Genomic DNA, 18177 nt, shown 5'->3' with positions numbered 1-18177 from the left:
AAAATACAGTTTAACATTTCGAACCTAAAAGAGTGGGTTTGAAGAGCTAAAGTCCACCTAGGAGGCACGTTTCAACACATTCTCCATTGTTTTGATTCTATAGTTTCGAAATGAGTAGAGTACTCCTTGTCACGAGCTTCCATCATTTCCAGCAAATGCTTTAAATTGGTGGCGAGATCCTTCAAGCATGTGTTTTCCACCATGATAAAAGAAAGCACTAATGTAACAGTGGTTCCAAACAACCCAAGTAATAAGAGAGAAAAGATTAAAGAAAGAAAAAAAAAAAACAATTGTCACGTGACTATCACTAACTGTCCCCATATTCCCATCATTTGTCTTTTTCTGTAATTGGATTCATATAAACGATAACATGGAAGGTACCAAGAAGCACGATGAATTATTTATCTAATTCGTATTTAATAAAAGTAATAAAAGTAATTTATTCCTTCGCATTAACAACAATATCATTTAATATTAACTACAATCATATTTAATAAAAAGTAATAAAAGTCATTTATTCTATCACATTAGCAACAATATCATTTAATATTAATAAAAATAATAAAAGTCATTTATTCTTTCACATTAACAACCATATCATTTAATACTAACTACAAAATCTCATATTTCTAGATAAATCTTGTTATTTCCGATTAAAACAAAATTAAACAGTACAACCTCAATTGGAAAATATAAAATTTTAATTATTAAATAGATAACTTTTTTAATAGAAACTTCATTAAAAATATCATCATAAAATTAAATCTTAATTAAACCATTTGATTAATAAAATTTACCTTTTGTGAAAACTTATTGAGTATAATATATATTTAAAGACAATAAACAATGTCCATACACACACGGATGGATAGAAAATAACAACACATTTAATTATTCAGTATCCAAACACCGAAAAAAGAACACTTCATTTTCCACATTTCCATTTTTCACACTCCTAACATGCACAACTTGCAGTTGAAACAAGACAACACTCATTACAGGACAAGAATGTTACACTACAATTCAAATGAAGACAGGGGTTGTCAAATATCCCTAGAATTCAAATTTAATAAAGAAATCAACAACAAACTTGAAAGAATTTGTTAACGTCAAGAAACTACCAAACAGTAAAACCTAAGAAGTTAAACTAAGAACGGTTTTACATTACAACCAAAGAAAATAGACTTCCTTTTGTCAAGAACTAAAAATCCAATTATTTGAGCTATACATATGTACGTGAACATATGCACAAATGTATATACCTGCTGCTACTATTGCAGAAATGTATGCTGTTACAAACGAGATCTGACAATCTCATCGAGGCGCAGATCCATGATTTGGGAAACAGCATCCAGAAATGTAGCTTCACTTGTGCCAGGAAGAACAGAATCCAGGGCTGCTTGTACTATTTCTTCAATCACAGATTCCTTGTTCAAGGATTCCCTGCACATCATGCTTCCAATGGCAAAGGGGGTCAACCCTCTCTCTACCCCTTTCTTCAAAAGCATGGTTGAGATCCTGAGAGTGCGAGCACATTCAACCGGCAGATCCCACCCGTGAAACTTTAAAAGGGCAATATCTTCTTCAGCATCCAGTGACTTTATGTACTCAATAGTTTCTGGGGAGTATGGCTGGCAAGCTTGGGGCCAGTAAAGCCACTCAAAGGTACAATCTTCAAACTGTTGTAATGACAAATATGTCAATTGATGCAATATAGATATATAGTTGCAAGGCAGGCAAAGACAGGGAAAATATAAGAATATAGAAGTATAACTACATGCACTAAAACACAACCAAGAGATCATAAAATAAAATGCTTACGCTTGTAGGCAAGCAGTATCCATGATCAATTGGAATCAGAACAGACTGGTTATTGTCTTCCTCTTTGCAGATCAAAATATTCCCAGCATGCCTATCAGCATTCGCCAGTCTTATGTCCAAAACAGAAATTTTATGTACTTCCTTTACTGGGAAAGCCCCAGGGCCCATATCTTCACAACTTCCACTATTTTCTGTAAACATTTGCAAGGAGCCAATCTTAGGAGTCAATTCTCTAGGATAGTTAAATGCTTTATGCAAGCACTTGATCATCAATGTTGGAGGGACACCAGCATAGCCCGTCTCATCACCAAATAATTTGCGGCGCCCACTCAATGGATGATCTAATACATAGGCTGCAACTTCCCTGAATGCACCTTGACCAACTCTTGTACCTTTTTTTAAGCCTTCACCATCTAACGACAGTGGAAGACCTCGAGGGTTATTCACGGCCATTGGTTCTTCGTCAATAGGCTTAAAAACAGACACATACTTTTGCCCTGCTGAATCAAGCATAAAGTAAGCTCCTCCTGTACCCTCTGCAGATCTGATTGGATATTTTCCACTCTCAACTCCATCATATGTAGAATTCACCATATTCCAAATAGCTGGAGCTAATTCAATTTTAGGGTTAATAATAACTGGCTCCAAAATAAAATCTCTGTCGGGAGGCTTTCTCGGCACAGTTCTTCTAATGGCATCAGACTTTCTAATAGTATCTTCTTTACCAACATCATAATTCCTCCTAGACGTCTCTCCATTGACATCGTTTCTTTTCTCATCAATCAAATCTGTTGCTAAAATGGACAACTCAAGGGGTCTCCTCTGAACTTTGACATCCTTGTTTCTCACAAACAGACGTAGCACAGCATCATTATGCTTGCAGCAGATATCATCAATAAGCCTCTGGTCATCAAGCCTTTCCCCATAGCACACAAGCTCCTGCTCCTCAGGATCATCAAACTGTTTTTCCCTTTTGGCAATCCGCCGCTTTATGTACCTAACATCCCGACCTCTTTCAACCTGAAACGTGAACTCCTTCCCGCAAGAAGTTTTCACATTGATGACCTGAAGATCTGACAGTTTGATTATCAAATGCAAAACATTGCCACCGGTTACTCCATAGTCCTTGAGCAGAGAATCACTCCGCGCGAGTTCTCGGCCAGCATAAACCAACTTCTGCTTGTTTGTTAAAAATGGAAGGCTTTCACACCTTCGGATTTTGAATTTCACAGACGCAATGGTATCCCACTCCATAACACGGATTGGAGTCAACGAACCCGAAAAGGAGAGATATATGAAAATGGATTTATCTTCCAAAGACAAATGTGATGGGAAAGGGAATGCCTTTGGTGACAACAATGGTTCAGAGGGAACCGGGCTAAGAGTAGTGACACCGGCTGAAGACATTTTCACTATGGGTATTGAACAGGAGAATGAATACAAAACAGAAAACTAAGAACTAAACAACTAAAACCCTACAAATTTCACAAAAACGCTGCCATTTTTTTGTACAATAGACTACCCGGAGTGATGTTTAGAATACACACTCCTGCCCAGGTCAATAAGTAAGCCCAAACAACAAATTTTTACAACATTGTACGATCTTTTGAAAGGAAAGATGAAAAGATTCAAAACCCCAATGCACTAATTCCATTTCCTCATCTCAGAACCCTAAGATTTCTAAAGCGGATCAAATGACAGAGGGTGTAAATCTGAACCAACGAAGAAAAGCTCAAAACAGAAAGAGAAAGAGGGCGGATTCTTACCGCCCAGAAGATGATCAAAACGAGACCGGAGACCACAGGCTCTTCAGTAACAACATCAAAAGGAAGCTAAAAAATTTGCAATGGGTTATTGAATTGTTGTAGTTTGAATTGAAGGCAGAAAGAAGTGGTGATTATGAATTACAAACTCAATTATTCAGAAAAGGGTTGCTGTTGACTCTGACAGAAGGAGAAAAAGAGAGAGAGAGAGAGGGAGAATATCGTATAAACGCGTGTAGCCGCCTAGTATAGTATACGGAGTACAAGGTTTTTTTAGGAAAGAAAAAAGTGGGCATCAACTACAAATTAGCTTTCATACGTACACGTAAGCGTATGTACAGAGAGCTAAGCTTCAGAAAAGAAGAAGAAGAGAGAAAAGAAGGAAGAAAATGAAATGGGTTGGTGAGTGACTTTACAGTGACATGGCGTAACCAACCAACGATGGACGCGTTGATAGAGTAACCTGACGTGGATATGCGTTGGAGGGTTGAAATGAAACAATCTCTTTTCTTTTTGTATTTGTATTTGTATTTCTTTCTACTTGTAAGTATTTTAAAATAAATAATTAGTTACTTACCTAATTTCAGTATCAAAATGAAGGTGAATGAATGTAACAAGCAAGGTTTTTGGAAGCTTCCCTCCTTCCTTTCTTAAGTGTCTAACATAATCAATTTATGTTCATATATTTAAATAAACTTCTCCATCAGTGTTTTAACAAGAAAAATAATAATTAACTTATATATTATACACTAGTCTAAATAAAAAACGCTTAAAAATGATACTGTGAAAAAGTTTATTTGATATTCTTTTACATAAAAATAAAAAAAAATGTGAAATTATCCCTCCTTTCGTTGTATCAAATCACTCACAAATGTCATTGCGGCTTTACTACTTCATTATTTTTGAAACAGTAAAAGCCTAAAATTGTGCTGTTCTTATTTATTTAAATATGAACCACATACCAATCTCTCTAGAAGAGTAACAAATAAATAGGCACTGTTTATATTTTAATATGGTGTAGTTACTTATGTATACAATAACTTATGTTTAATTAACTTATAAATTATGTATTAAGCACTTAATATACAAATTTACAAATTTTATTATATAATAAGATTAAATAATACATAAAATAAATATGATACTTTTTTTACCTTTTTATAAATTTTAGTTCATACATTATACCAACTATATCTTATAATTGTATTTAGAAAAAAATAATTTTTATTAATAATAATATGATTCTTTGTAGATTCCTTATTAAAAGAAGGTGTAATACAAATTATTACAACAACGTCTAATCTAAAAGATTATTATAATTAGTTTCTTTTATATATTATAAAATTTATTTTTATTAATAAATTCATTCTCAAAAACTAAGGTTAAAAAGAATAACCTAATATCAATGTAATCTAAATAAAAAAAACAAAGACTTTCTAATTATTTTTGCATTTTTTTCTTCCAGTATTTGTGTTGATTATTTTTTTTTTTTGCAGAACTATTTTGAAAGACCAATTGCAAGTTTTGATGGAGTAGAATGTTTATCTTGAGAATCTAAGGGGGCATGATGTAGTGTTTGGTAGGCAACATACAATTGTTTTTGTCTTCTTAATAATATCAAAATGATTTTCTAAACTTACTTAACAAGAGTCAATATAAGTGATAATCCTAACCAATACGATTCATCTATTGAATAGAATTTTTAGTCATTTTAAGCAAACACACATTCTTGATGGAAGTAGGAGGAATTGGAGGGTAGCAAAATTTATGTCATACAAAAGTATTTCAGTAATATTTCAAGGTGTAATTTATTTCAATAATTCCATGCAAACTTCAAAGAATATTTAGACATCATTCCATTCCTTTTAAAATTAAAAAAAATAATTATTATTTTTAAACTTTTGAAGCTAAAATGCGTCTTCAAAATTAGCTCAACTCTAAACTTTAATATACTGTAAGCTATATGAAACTGATTCTTCAGCTCAAGTAAATTACGAAGAATACTTTGTGGTGCTTGCTAGAACTAACTCAGTCTGGAAATTAATAATTGTGTTTCAAAATAGATTAAAAAAAAAGAAAGAAATCACATCAAATACGTTAAAAATGGTAAGAATTACAACTAATAACTTCTATCTGACGTGAAAAATTAGGTAGGTCGAGTGGTCCTATTAAAGTGTGTCAGAATTCGCTGTAAATTGATTTGCTGATTTCCAAATTTCTGTCTTTGGATAGAGTTGTACAAAAGGGGGAACATGCAGATAGGCATCACCCTATATCCGCAATCCTACCATTTGCTGACTCATTCTTCGTTTGCTTATTTTATCAAATGAACTTCAGACAGCAAGACATAAGAACAAACAAGCACAAAACAAAGATAGTTCAACATACTACCATAATGTATTATCTTGTAAAGTTAGTGTACAAGTTTAATATGATAATAATGACACTATTATTGTTATCATTTACTTAAATATGTCAACTCTCAAAAGACTTCTTAACTGATATAAAGTCCTCTTTTCAACTAATAAGTTTTTAAGAATTTCTTGTCATAGCTCCACAATGCTTTATGTAGAGTAGGTTATAAATTTGCTCCCAAAACTTGTACCCGGGCTTTATGTATAAAGTAGGAAGGTAAACATTCAAGGAGAGAGTGGAGTAATTCAGGCAAGGTTGATGTCTCAAGAATTTTATTCCATTTGGAAATTTAATGGTGAGCCTTCTAAGTGTAAGAGACTGAAGAAAAAAAAAATCTCATTTACATCTACTCAGGTTTATTATTTGTCCTTTAGATACAGTGTACTGGTTAAGCAGGCCATGTCATATACCAGAAGGCAACATCAGGGCAAACAATGATATCAATACAGTTTGACCAAAACTGACAATGGAATCACCTAAACTCCCACTACACCAGCTTGACAACAGAAACAAGCTACTAAAAAGCCAAGCAGAGCACCAGCAAAGACTTGAGATGGAGTGTGACCAAGAAGTTCCTTGAGCTTCCTTTCACTCATTGGATGCCCTTGAAACAGGTCAGCTACGATCAAATTAAGCACCTGTGTGGATCCACACAATTTTCTGGTCAAAGATTTTCTTCCAAAGCAAAAGGTAAACACGATCAAATTACTACATAGATAATGAACAATGAGGACATAGTTCTCCAATTAAGTTAGATATAACGAAACAATAGCAATAAAAACACATTGGAGTATGCTGACTCAAAAGTGTAAAATACAATAGCTGATTGTGATAGAACAGATATGGAATGCAAATGATAAAAGATGCATATATGATAATTTACAAACTAACAAAAGGTCAAAATATTCAGACCTAATTGATGACTTGGGAGCATGGTTATCACATCTATCCAACTCGCATGCAAAATCGTTCTAGTGTAAACTTGCACAGGCTCGTGAAGAATAGCTCAAAATCGCGATACTAATATTAATTGAGACTTCTACGAGCCATAAAATTTCAGAACAAAAGTGACACTCAATCGCGATTGTGGGTATTGTCTTTTCTCTCACAGGATTAGTACATTGTTCTCACAGTTCTCTCTTCACATCAGGTCACGATTTTGTCACTTCTCTTTTGCCATTCTTGTCTATGTTGAAGTCTCCATCTCTTCACTCAAAGACATTATTTTCTCACTTCTCTCACAATTCTCTATGTTCTATGCTCTCCTGTTTGAGGACAACAAGGGAGGCTCGCTCATTTGTTGGAATTTGAAGGCAGTGAGTTAGAAAGCTTGTCTCTCTTCTACTACTTGAAGCACTATTTGGCAAACCCATTCAGCACATATAAGACCATTCTTATCCATTCACATTTTGGTGTGCTCAAATGGGCTTAATGTGTTATGTGACTCTGTAAGGACTGAGTTATGTGTGTATTACATAAAAAAATGCCATCCTTTTCTGATTGTAAACTTTAAAATGTCAGCTTGATATGCTGTGTGCGTGATATAAATTGTATTCTTGCATATGATATAATTTTTATTTTATTTTATTGTGTCTCACTAATTTCTATTTGATGTGAAGACCAAGGACATCTCCATTGCAACTTGCAAGGGTCATGGCGAAAGTCATAAGTTTAAGACTAGGGTCTCATAAGGTTTCTGGGTATGCTGACATGATATAAAACTAAAGACTTGGGTTGGGTCATAAGAATAAAACAAAAATTTTCTTAGAAACATCTTTTCGTCAACAACCAAATAAAACATTAATTAGAGTGTGAATCTTATAAGACTCTTGCATTGGAATAAAAGTTGTAAAAAGATTTTAAAAGTGATGTCCCACACAGGAACCCACAAAAAGTAAATGAAAACCACATAAAATGACCCTTGCAATGGAGATGACCTAATTACGTTTGTGTCTAATGATAGTGTCAAACCATAATATTTGTAGCCATTTATAGGTGTTTTAATATTTTTTTTATACAAAATAAACTCTTACAAGTCAAGTTTTTGGAGACTTGAAGAGTTTACATAACTCTTGAATTTGACAATCTTGATAAGGAGGTGGACATTTGGACATAAATATCTACATGATACCATACTTTCAGCTCGCTAGCAATTCAAGTAAAAATAATAAGTAGCATTATAGTGGCACACTTAAAATGTCAAAAGTATACAACTTGGAAGAGCAAGCATTAATGGAGAATCAGCTATTTTCGGCGGCATAACAAAACCTAGTTAGATTGTAGCAATCTAAGCTTAGCTTTGGGCTTACAAAATCCTCTAAAACCTCACGTTAACAGTAACCGAGAGTCCAATACAGCAGCAAACCAAATATTAGCAAATCAATAAGTCAATTATTTCAGCCCTTAGAGTTAAAGGTTCCATATCGACAGAAAATATAGGTACACTAGAGGATAATGTGTCTGATGTGAACATAACATATACATTTGCATCCACCAAGTTTGTTTCTGGATAGGTATTAGCTTATTTGGTCCTTTCTGAATCACATGTGAGGACCAAACATGCGCTGTGGAATGTGCCAAAATGTTTGTCTTCACTAGGCATAATCAAGAAGGGGAAAAACGAATGTGATTTTGGTCTCACATCAATACAAGAAAGCTTAACAATGGTTTACAAGCAAGGGCCAAATACTGCCAGCACTTCGATCATTCCATAACCCATGTATTGGGTTGGGACGCTAAATATCATTGAGCAATTGAGACTCTAAGTGTGTGATTAAATATGTGTTATTGACTCACATTTTATCTCATATTCACATCAATTTGACAACAGCAATATAGTATTATCTGCCTCTGAATCGATGTGAGTCTACCGCTGACAAATGGGTCATCGAACACGCAATAAATTTCAGTACTTTCTAGTGTCATTTTGTGGTCTCACTTTGCCCTTTCCCCCATGAGGCTTATTTGCAGTAATTCAATCATGTTCCAAAAACTGAATTTGTTTCTAGCTTAGGGAACATGTCATTTTCATGTTCCATTACTTTGTTTTCATTCCCAGGTGGGTAAACTGTATTCCTGCCAGAAAATTGGAAGTTATCGTATGATGCTACAAATAACTTCCACTTTCATTCCCACTCTGACTGTTTTCTTCTCTTATTTGAACAGTGAAAAACATTTCCATAAATTACTAAACTCTAACCAACATTCCAAGTGATAAACAATCGCCACTAGGGAATTCGGTATTCATGTTAAGGTCTAAACCTCTTTCAGTTGCTAAGAGAGACATTTTTTTTACTTTTATTTGTACCAATAAAATACCCAACACTTAAACGCCAATTCAGGACAATCCAATCCAATCATTATTGTTCACCTAACCACATTGCCTGACAGCCCCACCCATGTAGTTCCCATAAAAATCTACAAAAACTAATAGCTACGTCCTTGTTTGGATAAACATTTTCATAAATGCTTATAGGAGAAAAAAAAACCTTATCTTAAGCATAAACAAGTTTATAAAAGAATAGTCGTTTTGACCTTATTGAACAAGTTAGTTCTTATTTAGTACTTGAGAACAGGAATCAGCAGACCCAAAAGGCTAACTAAATAACTATCAAACAGCAATTGTGGGAGACAGTTACCTGAGCTTGCATGCCAGCATGTCTCCTAACGCCAATTGCATCATACATGACAATAAGACTGAATCCCAAACACACCGGAAAGAGGGAATCAGCGACGCCGTGGCAGATGGCAACGGAGGTGGTGAGGGCGGTGCAGAGGGCGGAGTGCGAAGAGGGCATTCCCCCGGACGCAAACAGGAGCCTGAAATCCCATTTCCTGTCGAAGAAGAAATTGAGTAACACCTTAACGGACTGCGCTATGAGCCACGCTACCAGCCCCGAAACGAAGGTGGGGTTCGCCGCCAACGTGGCGACGAAGGGACTAATCCGAAGCTTGGCGTTGGCGGTGACGCTACTGAGCAGAGCCACGCCCAACCCTCCGTGGCAGCTGTTACGGGGCTGCAAAGCACTCACCTTTTTTACGCTTTGAACAAGTTTTCTCTGTGAAAGGGGCGCGAAGAGGGAGAGGGAGGGGAAGGGACGAGTGCAATGGAATGGTGGGAGTGTGGGTGTTAAAGAGAGGAGAGAGTCCATGAGTTGGGGTTTGTGTGATTTGGCAGTTCAGTCAGCATTGCAGAGAGTTATAGAGGGAAAGGGAAAGAAGGAAACATATTGGTTCTTCTTCTTCATCATCTTTGCAGGAACAGCATAGGAGGAAACTTGAAAGTGCCGTTTTAGGGGGATAACAAAGCGTGCAGTGGAGGGTACCCTTTGTTTGTCTTTCGTTTCATCTCCTGCTCCCAATGATTTGACGAACATATTTGGTATATTCCTTTCCTGATAAGAAATGCTTTTAAGCTTTAAATATGTAAAAGGATAATTCTATTTATAAGAAGCTTTAAAACACAATAAATTAACCAAGTAAATAATATAACTTCATCATCCTGAAAGTATGAAAGATTTTGTCAGAGAAACCAGATACTGTAATTCGGGTAACAAGGATGTTGAAGCTAGAAAAAACATTTTTTCAGATACATACATGTATTGGCCACCATAAAACAATACTTGACCATTCCAAGAGGAACTAGAGATTACTTGTTGTTTCTTAATTCTCCAGAAATTGGGAGTCTCCCAACTACAAAAACCACCCAATGGAAATATCTAGATGTCAATGGAAACTTGTCCAATTATAGTTATACCAATCACATAACAGTTATGGAAAACAAGTTATTGTCCTATGTTAACCTTTCAAGTCAAGTATATGACTAATGTCCCATTTGGGTCTCTCCAGGCCCATGCATGAACTGAGATAAGTCTGCACAAGTTGTTCCAATGCCCATTTTTTTTCCCCATATATAGTGACACTACTAGTATCTGCCATCTAAAACATGAAAAAAATAACCTATTTTTACTAGTTAAGGTATTTATTATTTCTCGTTTCATATGATTAGGATGATATAAATATGATTATAGTTTTAAATAATAAAATTAAAAATAGGTTAGTCAGTTAAACATTGTTTATATCTAATATGGTTTTTTTGCTTATATTTAAATACAGATGAAATATGTTTTAAGCTGTATGCAGGATTTCAAATAATGGTTTTCCATTGGAGAGAGAAGTTGGCATTTGGTTGATCAAGTATTCAATCCTTAATACGTACTCACAAGAGACACAAAATATAGTTTTTCTACAAAAAGCAATGAAGTTTAAGAAGAACATGAAACTTCTTTCTTATCAGTCAAGATAAAGTCCATATGACAGGTGAAATTTTATTTGTTATAATTAAAAAAATATGAATTAATTACCTTCATTGCAAGCTTTATTCTCAAAATCACAACTTTTTTTTGTTAAATTTGAATAAAAAATAAAATGGAGATGCGGGGAATCGAACCCCGTGCCTCTCGCATGCAAAGCGAGCGCTCTACCATATGAGCTACATCCCCTACATTGATAACAGCAATATGTTTCTAATTATAATAATAGTTTTTATATTGTACATACGATATTGCAAAAAATTGTCTTGGAATTTGCAAATAAATCGTGTCTGATTGTTATGAAACATCAAATTTGAACCTGGTATGTGAAGGTTTGAATGAATTGTTGAACAATTTGTCTTTGTGGAATGGGAACATAATATTTTTATGATTTTGTTCCTAATTTTTATTATATATTTTATTTTTTAAAAATACATATCACTTGACAATTTAAGTAGGTGTCATAATCTAAATTATTTATTTAATAGTTCTGCACATGCAGTGTGCACTTTAGAGGAGTACACTCCATAAAACTACTTCAAAAAGTTACATGATTTATGATCAATTAGGGTAAAAAATTTACACTTAATAATGTATAAAAGTTATACTTAAAATTATACTTCCCAAAGACGTATTTATAGGGAAGTTTGAGAAGTGAATCTGATTTGTGCTGACATAAACAGTGTGATGGTAACAAATTTAGCATGAGAATGGAACTGAATCCCCTATGTTAGGCCATGCCCAGTGTTGACTACGGTTTATGCGTAATCCCTTAAGAAACAATCAATTTCATTCTTATTATGAGAACACGTCAAACGTTGGAGATTATAAACAAGTTCCGCAATAGGTTACATGCAAGGCAATACATGTATTTGTGACTTTTGCCTTACCTTTCCTTTCATCCCTTGTTAATTACTTCAAAGTTTGCAATAAAATAATCTCTCTACATTTTCGGTTTGTTGATCATCTTCATCAGCTTCCGTGATGGAATGGTCCACAACATGTGCTACAATGGCTTACCTTGATGCCCTTCAACTGGTATTCACCTTTCCATCAGTTTCTTTTTTCTAGTCTTATTAATATATCTCTGGGTTTCCATTCCTCACATTTTTCTTTGATACAAGCGTGTTATTTCCCTCTTCTTTTAATCTTCTTCTCCATTTTTCTTGGAAAAAGTTAAGGCATAAATCAAGGATCGACCTGATGGAAGATTCCACAGTTCACATGTGTGTTTTTTTCCTTTCAAATCTGCTATTTGCTTCTTCATTGGGATTTTCAATTTAAGAGTCAAGTATAAATAGATGTTTCTATATTTTAAGACTAGATGCTTTACATGGTTTGCATTTTGAATTTTTTATAAGAATACAATTGAGCAGTAAGCATCACAGGTATAAATAAAATAAACATACGTCTCACAAGTGCTTCAACTTGACATGTCATATCAAGTAATTCGATGTATGACATAAAAAAATATGTAACTCACCTTAATCTCTTTTATCTTGTAACAGTGTAATAACCATAAAAGACAGTATGGTTCTTGGAAAGTGCAACAGCAGGGAAGCAATGAATTCGTATCAGCATTAGCAGCTGGTATGAAAGCAAAACTTATAGTAGAAGTGGCACCACGAGCATCTCCATCAACAATAGCCCTGGCAGCAGCTGCAAGACGAACTGGTGGAAGGTTGGTGTGTATTCTCCCGGAAATGGTCCTTGACGAGTCAAAAGAAGTTATTAGGAAGTCGGGTCTAAAGGACCAAGTAGAATTTAGAACTGAAGATCCATCAAACATATTGCCATATTATGAAAATATTGATTTCTCTTTAGTTGATTGCAAAGATGAAAACTTTGCAAGGTTGCTCAACTTGCTAGATCTCAACCCTATGAGATCTGTAGTGGTGGCAAGCAATTTGGTTGGGAAAACAAAAGGGTTGGGAGGCTATGTAAAAAGAAAGGATGAGAAAGTAGCAGTGAGATCTCTGAAGCACCCTATAGGTAAAGGTATGGAAGTGACTATGCTTTCCAAGAATGATGAAACTGACAAGAGAGCTGGGGTCAGAGACGGTAGTAGCAGAAAAATGGGTAAGAGTAAGTGGGTTGCCAAGCTTGATGAGGAAAGTGGTGAGGAGCACATATTCAGGGTTCCCCAGATAGACATGTTGTGGAATTAACATTTCAGCTTCCAAATACTGCTAGAAAAGAGTTATGCTTTGTTGTCAAAGTGCTTAACATGCTGCGAATGGGAATAATACAGTGCATGCTTTGTTGATTAGTTTTTAGGAAAACAAATTGCTCTTTATCAAAAGCTGTCTCAGTAATTGTAAGTGGTTTTAGATAAAGCTGATCCAAATACACACTGAATATTTGATCAGCATGAATAGTATATGAAGTTGTCTATTGTTTTCCTTCTAGAGCAATCTTTATCCCCTTTATTTGCCCATACATAAAGAGTTTATTTAAGAAAAATGTTTCAAAAGGTTCATATTAAACTGCTTCTAAAAGCAGGCTAGTGCACAGTGTTAATCGAATAATGTTCCTGCACATACAGCTACAGAAAGCTGACGGCCAGAGTTAACATAACTTTTTCATAATTAATGAATCAAATGTAATTCAGTATGCATGAAACAGGAACTAAACCCATTTAGCATGTCTCCTATGGTCGGAAGAATCTTATTATTTGAGCCATAAATCACCATTTTTCAACGTAAACGTCAAAGCTAAATCTGGAGTCGGAATGTGAGTGCTTTTTAGTTTCTCTTCGATCTTGCAATTGTTTTTCTTAAAGATACCGTTATGTACTAACTCACTTTGCATTCCGTATAAACATTAACATGTTACATGTTTCCTTAGAAACCAAGAAATGATGATCCATGATTTTATAAACATTAAAATTAATAACTTTTAGATCTTTTTGCATGCGTTCTAGGACGATCCATTTATCTCCCAAACGCTTCTGCGAGATGTGTCTCCATGCATTAGATTCATTCTCCGTTTTGTATGTTTTCTTTTAAATCATCTGCAAAGGCATCATGAAACTACCTTCATGTTTGTTTGTTCATCGTTTGCCTCAAACCCCTGTCTCTTAAGTCTTAACTAAAAGAAACATAAATAAATATTATATTATACAACTTTTGTCATCAGCAACCCAGTAGACAAAATCCAAAAAGAGAATGAATAGTTGAAGAATGTTGAGAGATAATATTATAGAGATTATCACTATGAGGACCACAACCTATGTCCGAATGTAAATATGTCTTTACATCCCGCGTATCCTAGTAAAGACCAATGATCCAATCACCATTTTAAAAGTCAAGAACAGGTTTATCCATCTACATCAAATTTGGCCAGTTTCAAGTTGCTCCACCAATGAGAAGCACAACAAATCTTTTTGAGTTATTTGGTAACTTGCTTCAGCCTTTTAGTTCCTTTTACTTCCTATTTTGCTAAATAATGATAACTTTTTCCTGTTTTATCTTGTTTCTGAAGCAAAGCCTTGCCTCCATCTTCCTCAGATAAGATAACTATACAAAAGTTAAGTTGTACAGAAATTTGAAATTTAGAATATATAGAAATGTGAGTAAAAAGCTCCAATCCTTGAAAGAATGCAGTTAAATGTAGTGTTCTCAAGAATAGAAGGGGGTGATGATTACCTCTCGGTACCAACTACTATCCCCACCCACCAAGCCAACAACCAAATTCCAACCTTCAAACGCAAGAGACTAACACCTCTCAACTGTCTTGTTAGACCCTCATATTCATATTTCCTCTCTTATTCTTGACCTTGGTAACCACCATTGTAGTAGCCTTGGATCCAGTCTATGAATGGCAAAGCTAAGATCTTGGACTCAGATATGGCGTTCTATTGCCGAAGTGTGTATTCTGAATTTTGTTTTGAACTTCAAGATCGTAACATTAGCTGATGACACTGGAAGCAACAGTATTGTATCAGAAGGTAACTGCAAGAACACAAATTATCAGATTTTCCTCCCTCCACCGTATCAGAATATATCCTCTACCATTTGCAAACCTGTTTGGCATTCATACGAATTGAGGGTAAGTTCAAGCTGAACTAGAATTCTAATGCTTGGTTGTAGGTTCTACTCCTTTACTTCCTCTTTTTATCTTAAAGAACCCGTACTGTTGTTGAAACTTACTATGATCTGTTGTTTCTTTGGTAATGGGTGGCCTCGTTTTTTGAGTTTAATAGCCATGAACATTGATCAATAAAAAATAATCTTTGCTAAATGTTAAAGATAATTATTATGAAAACCAACAAACAAATTTACCATTTGACAGACTCTTTAGTTTGTGATAATTTGTTTCAAATAATTTTAGAACTGCCGAATTCTATAAAGTAAAACCTATCTAGCTTCAAATGATTGATTTCTTATAATTTGAATGTCATGATTGTTCCTTTGCAGTACACCAAGACAGGTGATACAACAACTATCATATTATCTGCTCCCTACACTGTTGGATGGGTGGGAATCGGATTTTCAAGGGATGGCATGATGGCTGGTTCCAGTGCGATGGTAGGATGGACTAACAAACATGGTCATGCAAAAGTCAAGCAATTTTATCTAAGGGGTAGGAGGCAATCAGAAGTGATCGTAGAGAAAGGTGAACTGCCTCTAAATAATGTACCAGCTGCAGTGGCAACAAATGGAGCTGAAATTTATATAGCGTTTCAGCTACAAACGACAATTCCATTTGGGAAGCAACCGATTTTATTGGCTTTCAGTACTAAACGTCCACTGAACCATCATCTATCAAAACATGAAGACAAAACAGCAGTTATATTTGATTTTTCTTCAGGTATGCAAAACCAGACGTCCCACTTTACTTCATAATTAATTATGCTATGCTGTTGCACAGACACTTGAATAAAGCCTAATTCAAGTTTTTGAAGGAAAAAATTGCTTTAATTGATGTTTTAACAAATCCATTTTTTCACTCCAAAATTCTACTTTTAGGATCCAAAGTGCTGAACATTTTATTTGATGGGCATAAACTGGAACTAGGCTTTATTCGGATGTCTTTTTCATGTGACGTGATGTATAACTTGCGTAGAGAGTACTATATGATGAAAATTTTCCAGAAAAGAAATTTGAGAATTATACTTGTTGTGGCAGGTTCTACGGGCCCAGTGTCCAATTGGTTGGTTGAGATGAGAAAGAACCATGGAATAGTGGGTATAATAGGGTGGGGCCTAATCCTGCCTGTGGGGGCAATTATTGGTAGGTACTTCAGGCATAAGGATCCCCTATGGTTCTATCTCCATTCAGTCATTCAATTTGTGGGATTTGCATTTGGGCTTGCCACAGTCCTTCTTGGATTACAACTCTATAGAAGTGTGCATGTCCACATACCAGCTCACAGAGGCATAGGCATCTTTGTCCTTGTGCTAAGTATTCTTCAGGTCTGCCACTGACTCATCTCATGTATCACACTCAATGTTCAGTCTTCTACCTATCACTATCAGACCCTTAACTGAATTAACATTTGTATGAATTAGTAAAGGAGGTCTTTATATTAGTTAAGAAATAGAGACAGAGATAGTACTCCAATTTTTAACTTGCAGCATAAAATTTAGCTTGATGCTTGAGATATATGCTTTCCATGTAAAGTACAAATTGAACTGACATTTTAAGGTGTGGGTTCAGATATTGGCATTTTTCTTGAGGCCAGACAAGGATTCCAAGTTTAGAAACATTTGGAATTTGTATCACAGTTGGTTTGGAAGAATGGCGCTTTTCTTTGCAGCCTTGAATATAGTGTTGGGGATGCGAGCTGCGGGTGCAGGGAATAATTGGAAGATAGGCTATGGATTCCTTGTTAGCATTATACTTGTGGCAGTTATCGTTCTCGAAGTAATGGCATATTTGAAAAGGTCACAAAAGCGTTCTCTTCCTCACACTTTCCAAATGGACTCAGTTGGAGAAGCTACCTTTCCAACCAATCTTGCTAAAGGTACGTAACGCTTCCCTTGTTTCACACTACTTCATCTGCTTACTGAAATTTATGCTGAAGAGCCAACTTATCAATCTCAGCTTATCTTTTATGTATGTTACTTCCTTGAAGCAGGGTGAATGTGTTTGCTCACAGTTTTGTTTGCACTTGTACAAGTTGTGTCAATTGCCGCATTCAGAAACTTCAGTTCAGACTAAACCTCATTCACCCTACTACATGTGAACTGAGATGTGGAGGTTTCTTGGTGTAGATAGATATATTAGCCACCTAGAAGTTTGCCAAGATGGAAATCCTAACGTTTGTCTTCTTCCTCAACTGAACCTGTTACTTGAGATTGAACCTTTTTGCTTTCTTTATTGGGTCTTCATGATCAGGAATATGATGCCCACGTTTACATTTATATTCTGTTATTTTTCTATGAAAATGTGTTGAAATTTAAGGATCGGATTTTGGTGAGTGATAATATTTTATTAAATGAGCACATAGTTCCATAGCCCCAAACCGTCGATTTTCCAAGAACACGAGTTTGTAATCTGTTCAACAGGCAGGAATATATAGGGTTTGCTGCATTCCCAATCAACAATGGATTGGCAGAAAAATTAGATATTGACACCTTGGCAATATAAATAACTCGCTATAAAATGACCTTAAAATTGATAGATTATCATTTTTTGAACACTCGATTAATACCTCGTTTATTTATCACTCTGATTAAACATATCATATCGCTCATCTACTATATCTATTTCTATTCTATTATTTTTCTCTCCAGGTGCAGACACTTGTTAGGATGATATCCATGGAACCTTATCGTATATAATAGCATTACTTGTTCCCTGTACAAAACTCAATCCCAACTAGGTACAATTCATCAACCTTTTCTTTTTCGTAAAATTGAA

The 18177-nt window shown here is 35.1% G+C and overlaps 4 protein-coding genes, 1 long non-coding RNA gene and 1 other non-coding gene across 8 annotated transcripts; 3 read left to right on the top strand and 3 right to left on the bottom strand.

Annotated features, from left to right (window-relative positions):
• Positions 1–867: 867 nt before the first annotated feature.
• Positions 868–4031, bottom strand: LOC137831904 (phosphatidylinositol 4-kinase gamma 4-like). The gene is made up of 2 exons (XM_068639802.1): positions 1822–4031; positions 868–1679 (listed from the first exon to the last, which is right to left on the bottom strand). Exons 1-2 carry the CDS (start codon positions 3226–3228, stop codon positions 1293–1295), a joined length of 1794 nt encoding a protein of 597 aa, XP_068495903.1. The 5' UTR covers positions 3229–4031; the 3' UTR covers positions 868–1292.
• A 2223-nt stretch (positions 4032–6254) lies between these two features.
• Positions 6255–10150, bottom strand: LOC137831902 (uncharacterized). The gene is made up of 2 exons (XM_068639801.1): positions 9638–10150; positions 6255–6637 (listed from the first exon to the last, which is right to left on the bottom strand). Exons 1-2 carry the CDS (start codon positions 10148–10150, stop codon positions 6476–6478), a joined length of 675 nt encoding a protein of 224 aa, XP_068495902.1. The 3' UTR covers positions 6255–6475.
• Positions 6550–8980, top strand: LOC137831903 (uncharacterized). The gene is made up of 2 exons (XR_011084497.1): positions 6550–6689; positions 6910–8980. It is a non-coding gene; the product is annotated as an uncharacterized lncRNA (long non-coding RNA).
• A 1277-nt stretch (positions 10151–11427) lies between the features above and the next one.
• On the bottom strand, positions 11428–11500 carry TRNAA-UGC (transfer RNA alanine (anticodon UGC)). The gene has a single exon. It is a non-coding gene; the product is annotated as a tRNA-Ala (tRNA).
• A 219-nt stretch (positions 11501–11719) lies between these two features.
• Positions 11720–13719, top strand: LOC137831901 (uncharacterized). Of its 2 annotated transcripts, XM_068639800.1 has the most exons (3): positions 11799–12349; positions 12488–12537; positions 12820–13719. In XM_068639800.1, exon 3 carries the CDS (start codon positions 12904–12906, stop codon positions 13477–13479), a length of 576 nt encoding a protein of 191 aa, XP_068495901.1. In that variant the 5' UTR covers positions 11799–12349; positions 12488–12537; positions 12820–12903; the 3' UTR covers positions 13480–13719. The 2 variants fall into 2 exon arrangements, with proteins under 2 accessions (XP_068495900.1, XP_068495901.1); XM_068639799.1 differs by lacking the exon at positions 12488–12537 and having other exon boundaries at positions 11720–12349.
• A 1179-nt stretch (positions 13720–14898) lies between these two features.
• Positions 14899–17779, top strand: LOC137831900 (cytochrome b561 and DOMON domain-containing protein At3g61750). Of its 2 annotated transcripts, none has more exons than XM_068639798.1 (5): positions 14899–15361; positions 15730–16123; positions 16441–16727; positions 16972–17278; positions 17393–17779. In XM_068639798.1, exons 1-5 carry the CDS (start codon positions 15131–15133, stop codon positions 17395–17397), a joined length of 1224 nt encoding a protein of 407 aa, XP_068495899.1. In that variant the 5' UTR covers positions 14899–15130; the 3' UTR covers positions 17398–17779. The 2 variants fall into 2 exon arrangements, with proteins under 2 accessions (XP_068495899.1, XP_068495898.1); XM_068639797.1 differs by having other exon boundaries at positions 17390–17779.
• The last annotated feature ends 398 nt before the right edge of the window (positions 17780–18177 follow it).

This window comes from Phaseolus vulgaris, chromosome 6 (assembly GCF_000499845.2).
Source record: "Phaseolus vulgaris cultivar G19833 chromosome 6, P. vulgaris v2.0, whole genome shotgun sequence".
In the NCBI taxonomy this organism is placed as follows: Eukaryota; Viridiplantae; Streptophyta; class Magnoliopsida; order Fabales; family Fabaceae; genus Phaseolus; species Phaseolus vulgaris.
This window is presented reverse-complemented; position numbering and strand designations above follow the sequence as displayed.

Bases quoted from the DNA above. Each gene is read 5' to 3' on its own strand.
- LOC137831904 (XM_068639802.1), bottom strand. From the start codon at position 3,228: ATGTCTTCAGCCGGTGTCACTACTCTTAGCCCGGTTCCCTCTGAACCA. The intron at 1,680-1,821 runs GTAAGCATTTTA...TCATTACAACAG, and splicing joins GATACTGCTTGCCTACAAGC to TTTGAAGATTGTACCTTTGA.
- LOC137831902 (XM_068639801.1), bottom strand. From the start codon at position 10,150: ATGGACTCTCTCCTCTCTTTAACACCCACACTCCCACCATTCCATTGC. The intron at 6,638-9,637 runs GTAACTGTCTCC...GGATCCACACAG, and splicing joins ATGCTGGCATGCAAGCTCAG to GTGCTTAATTTGATCGTAGC.
- LOC137831901 (XM_068639799.1), top strand. From the start codon at position 12,296: ATGGAATGGTCCACAACATGTGCTACAATGGCTTACCTTGATGCCCTT. The intron at 12,350-12,819 runs GTATTCACCTTT...ATCTTGTAACAG, and splicing joins ACCTTGATGCCCTTCAACTG to TGTAATAACCATAAAAGACA.
- LOC137831900 (XM_068639797.1), top strand. From the start codon at position 15,131: ATGGCAAAGCTAAGATCTTGGACTCAGATATGGCGTTCTATTGCCGAA. The intron at 16,124-16,440 runs GTATGCAAAACC...TTGTTGTGGCAG, and splicing joins TATATTTGATTTTTCTTCAG to GTTCTACGGGCCCAGTGTCC. The intron at 16,728-16,971 runs GTCTGCCACTGA...GTGTGGGTTCAG, and splicing joins TTGTGCTAAGTATTCTTCAG to ATATTGGCATTTTTCTTGAG.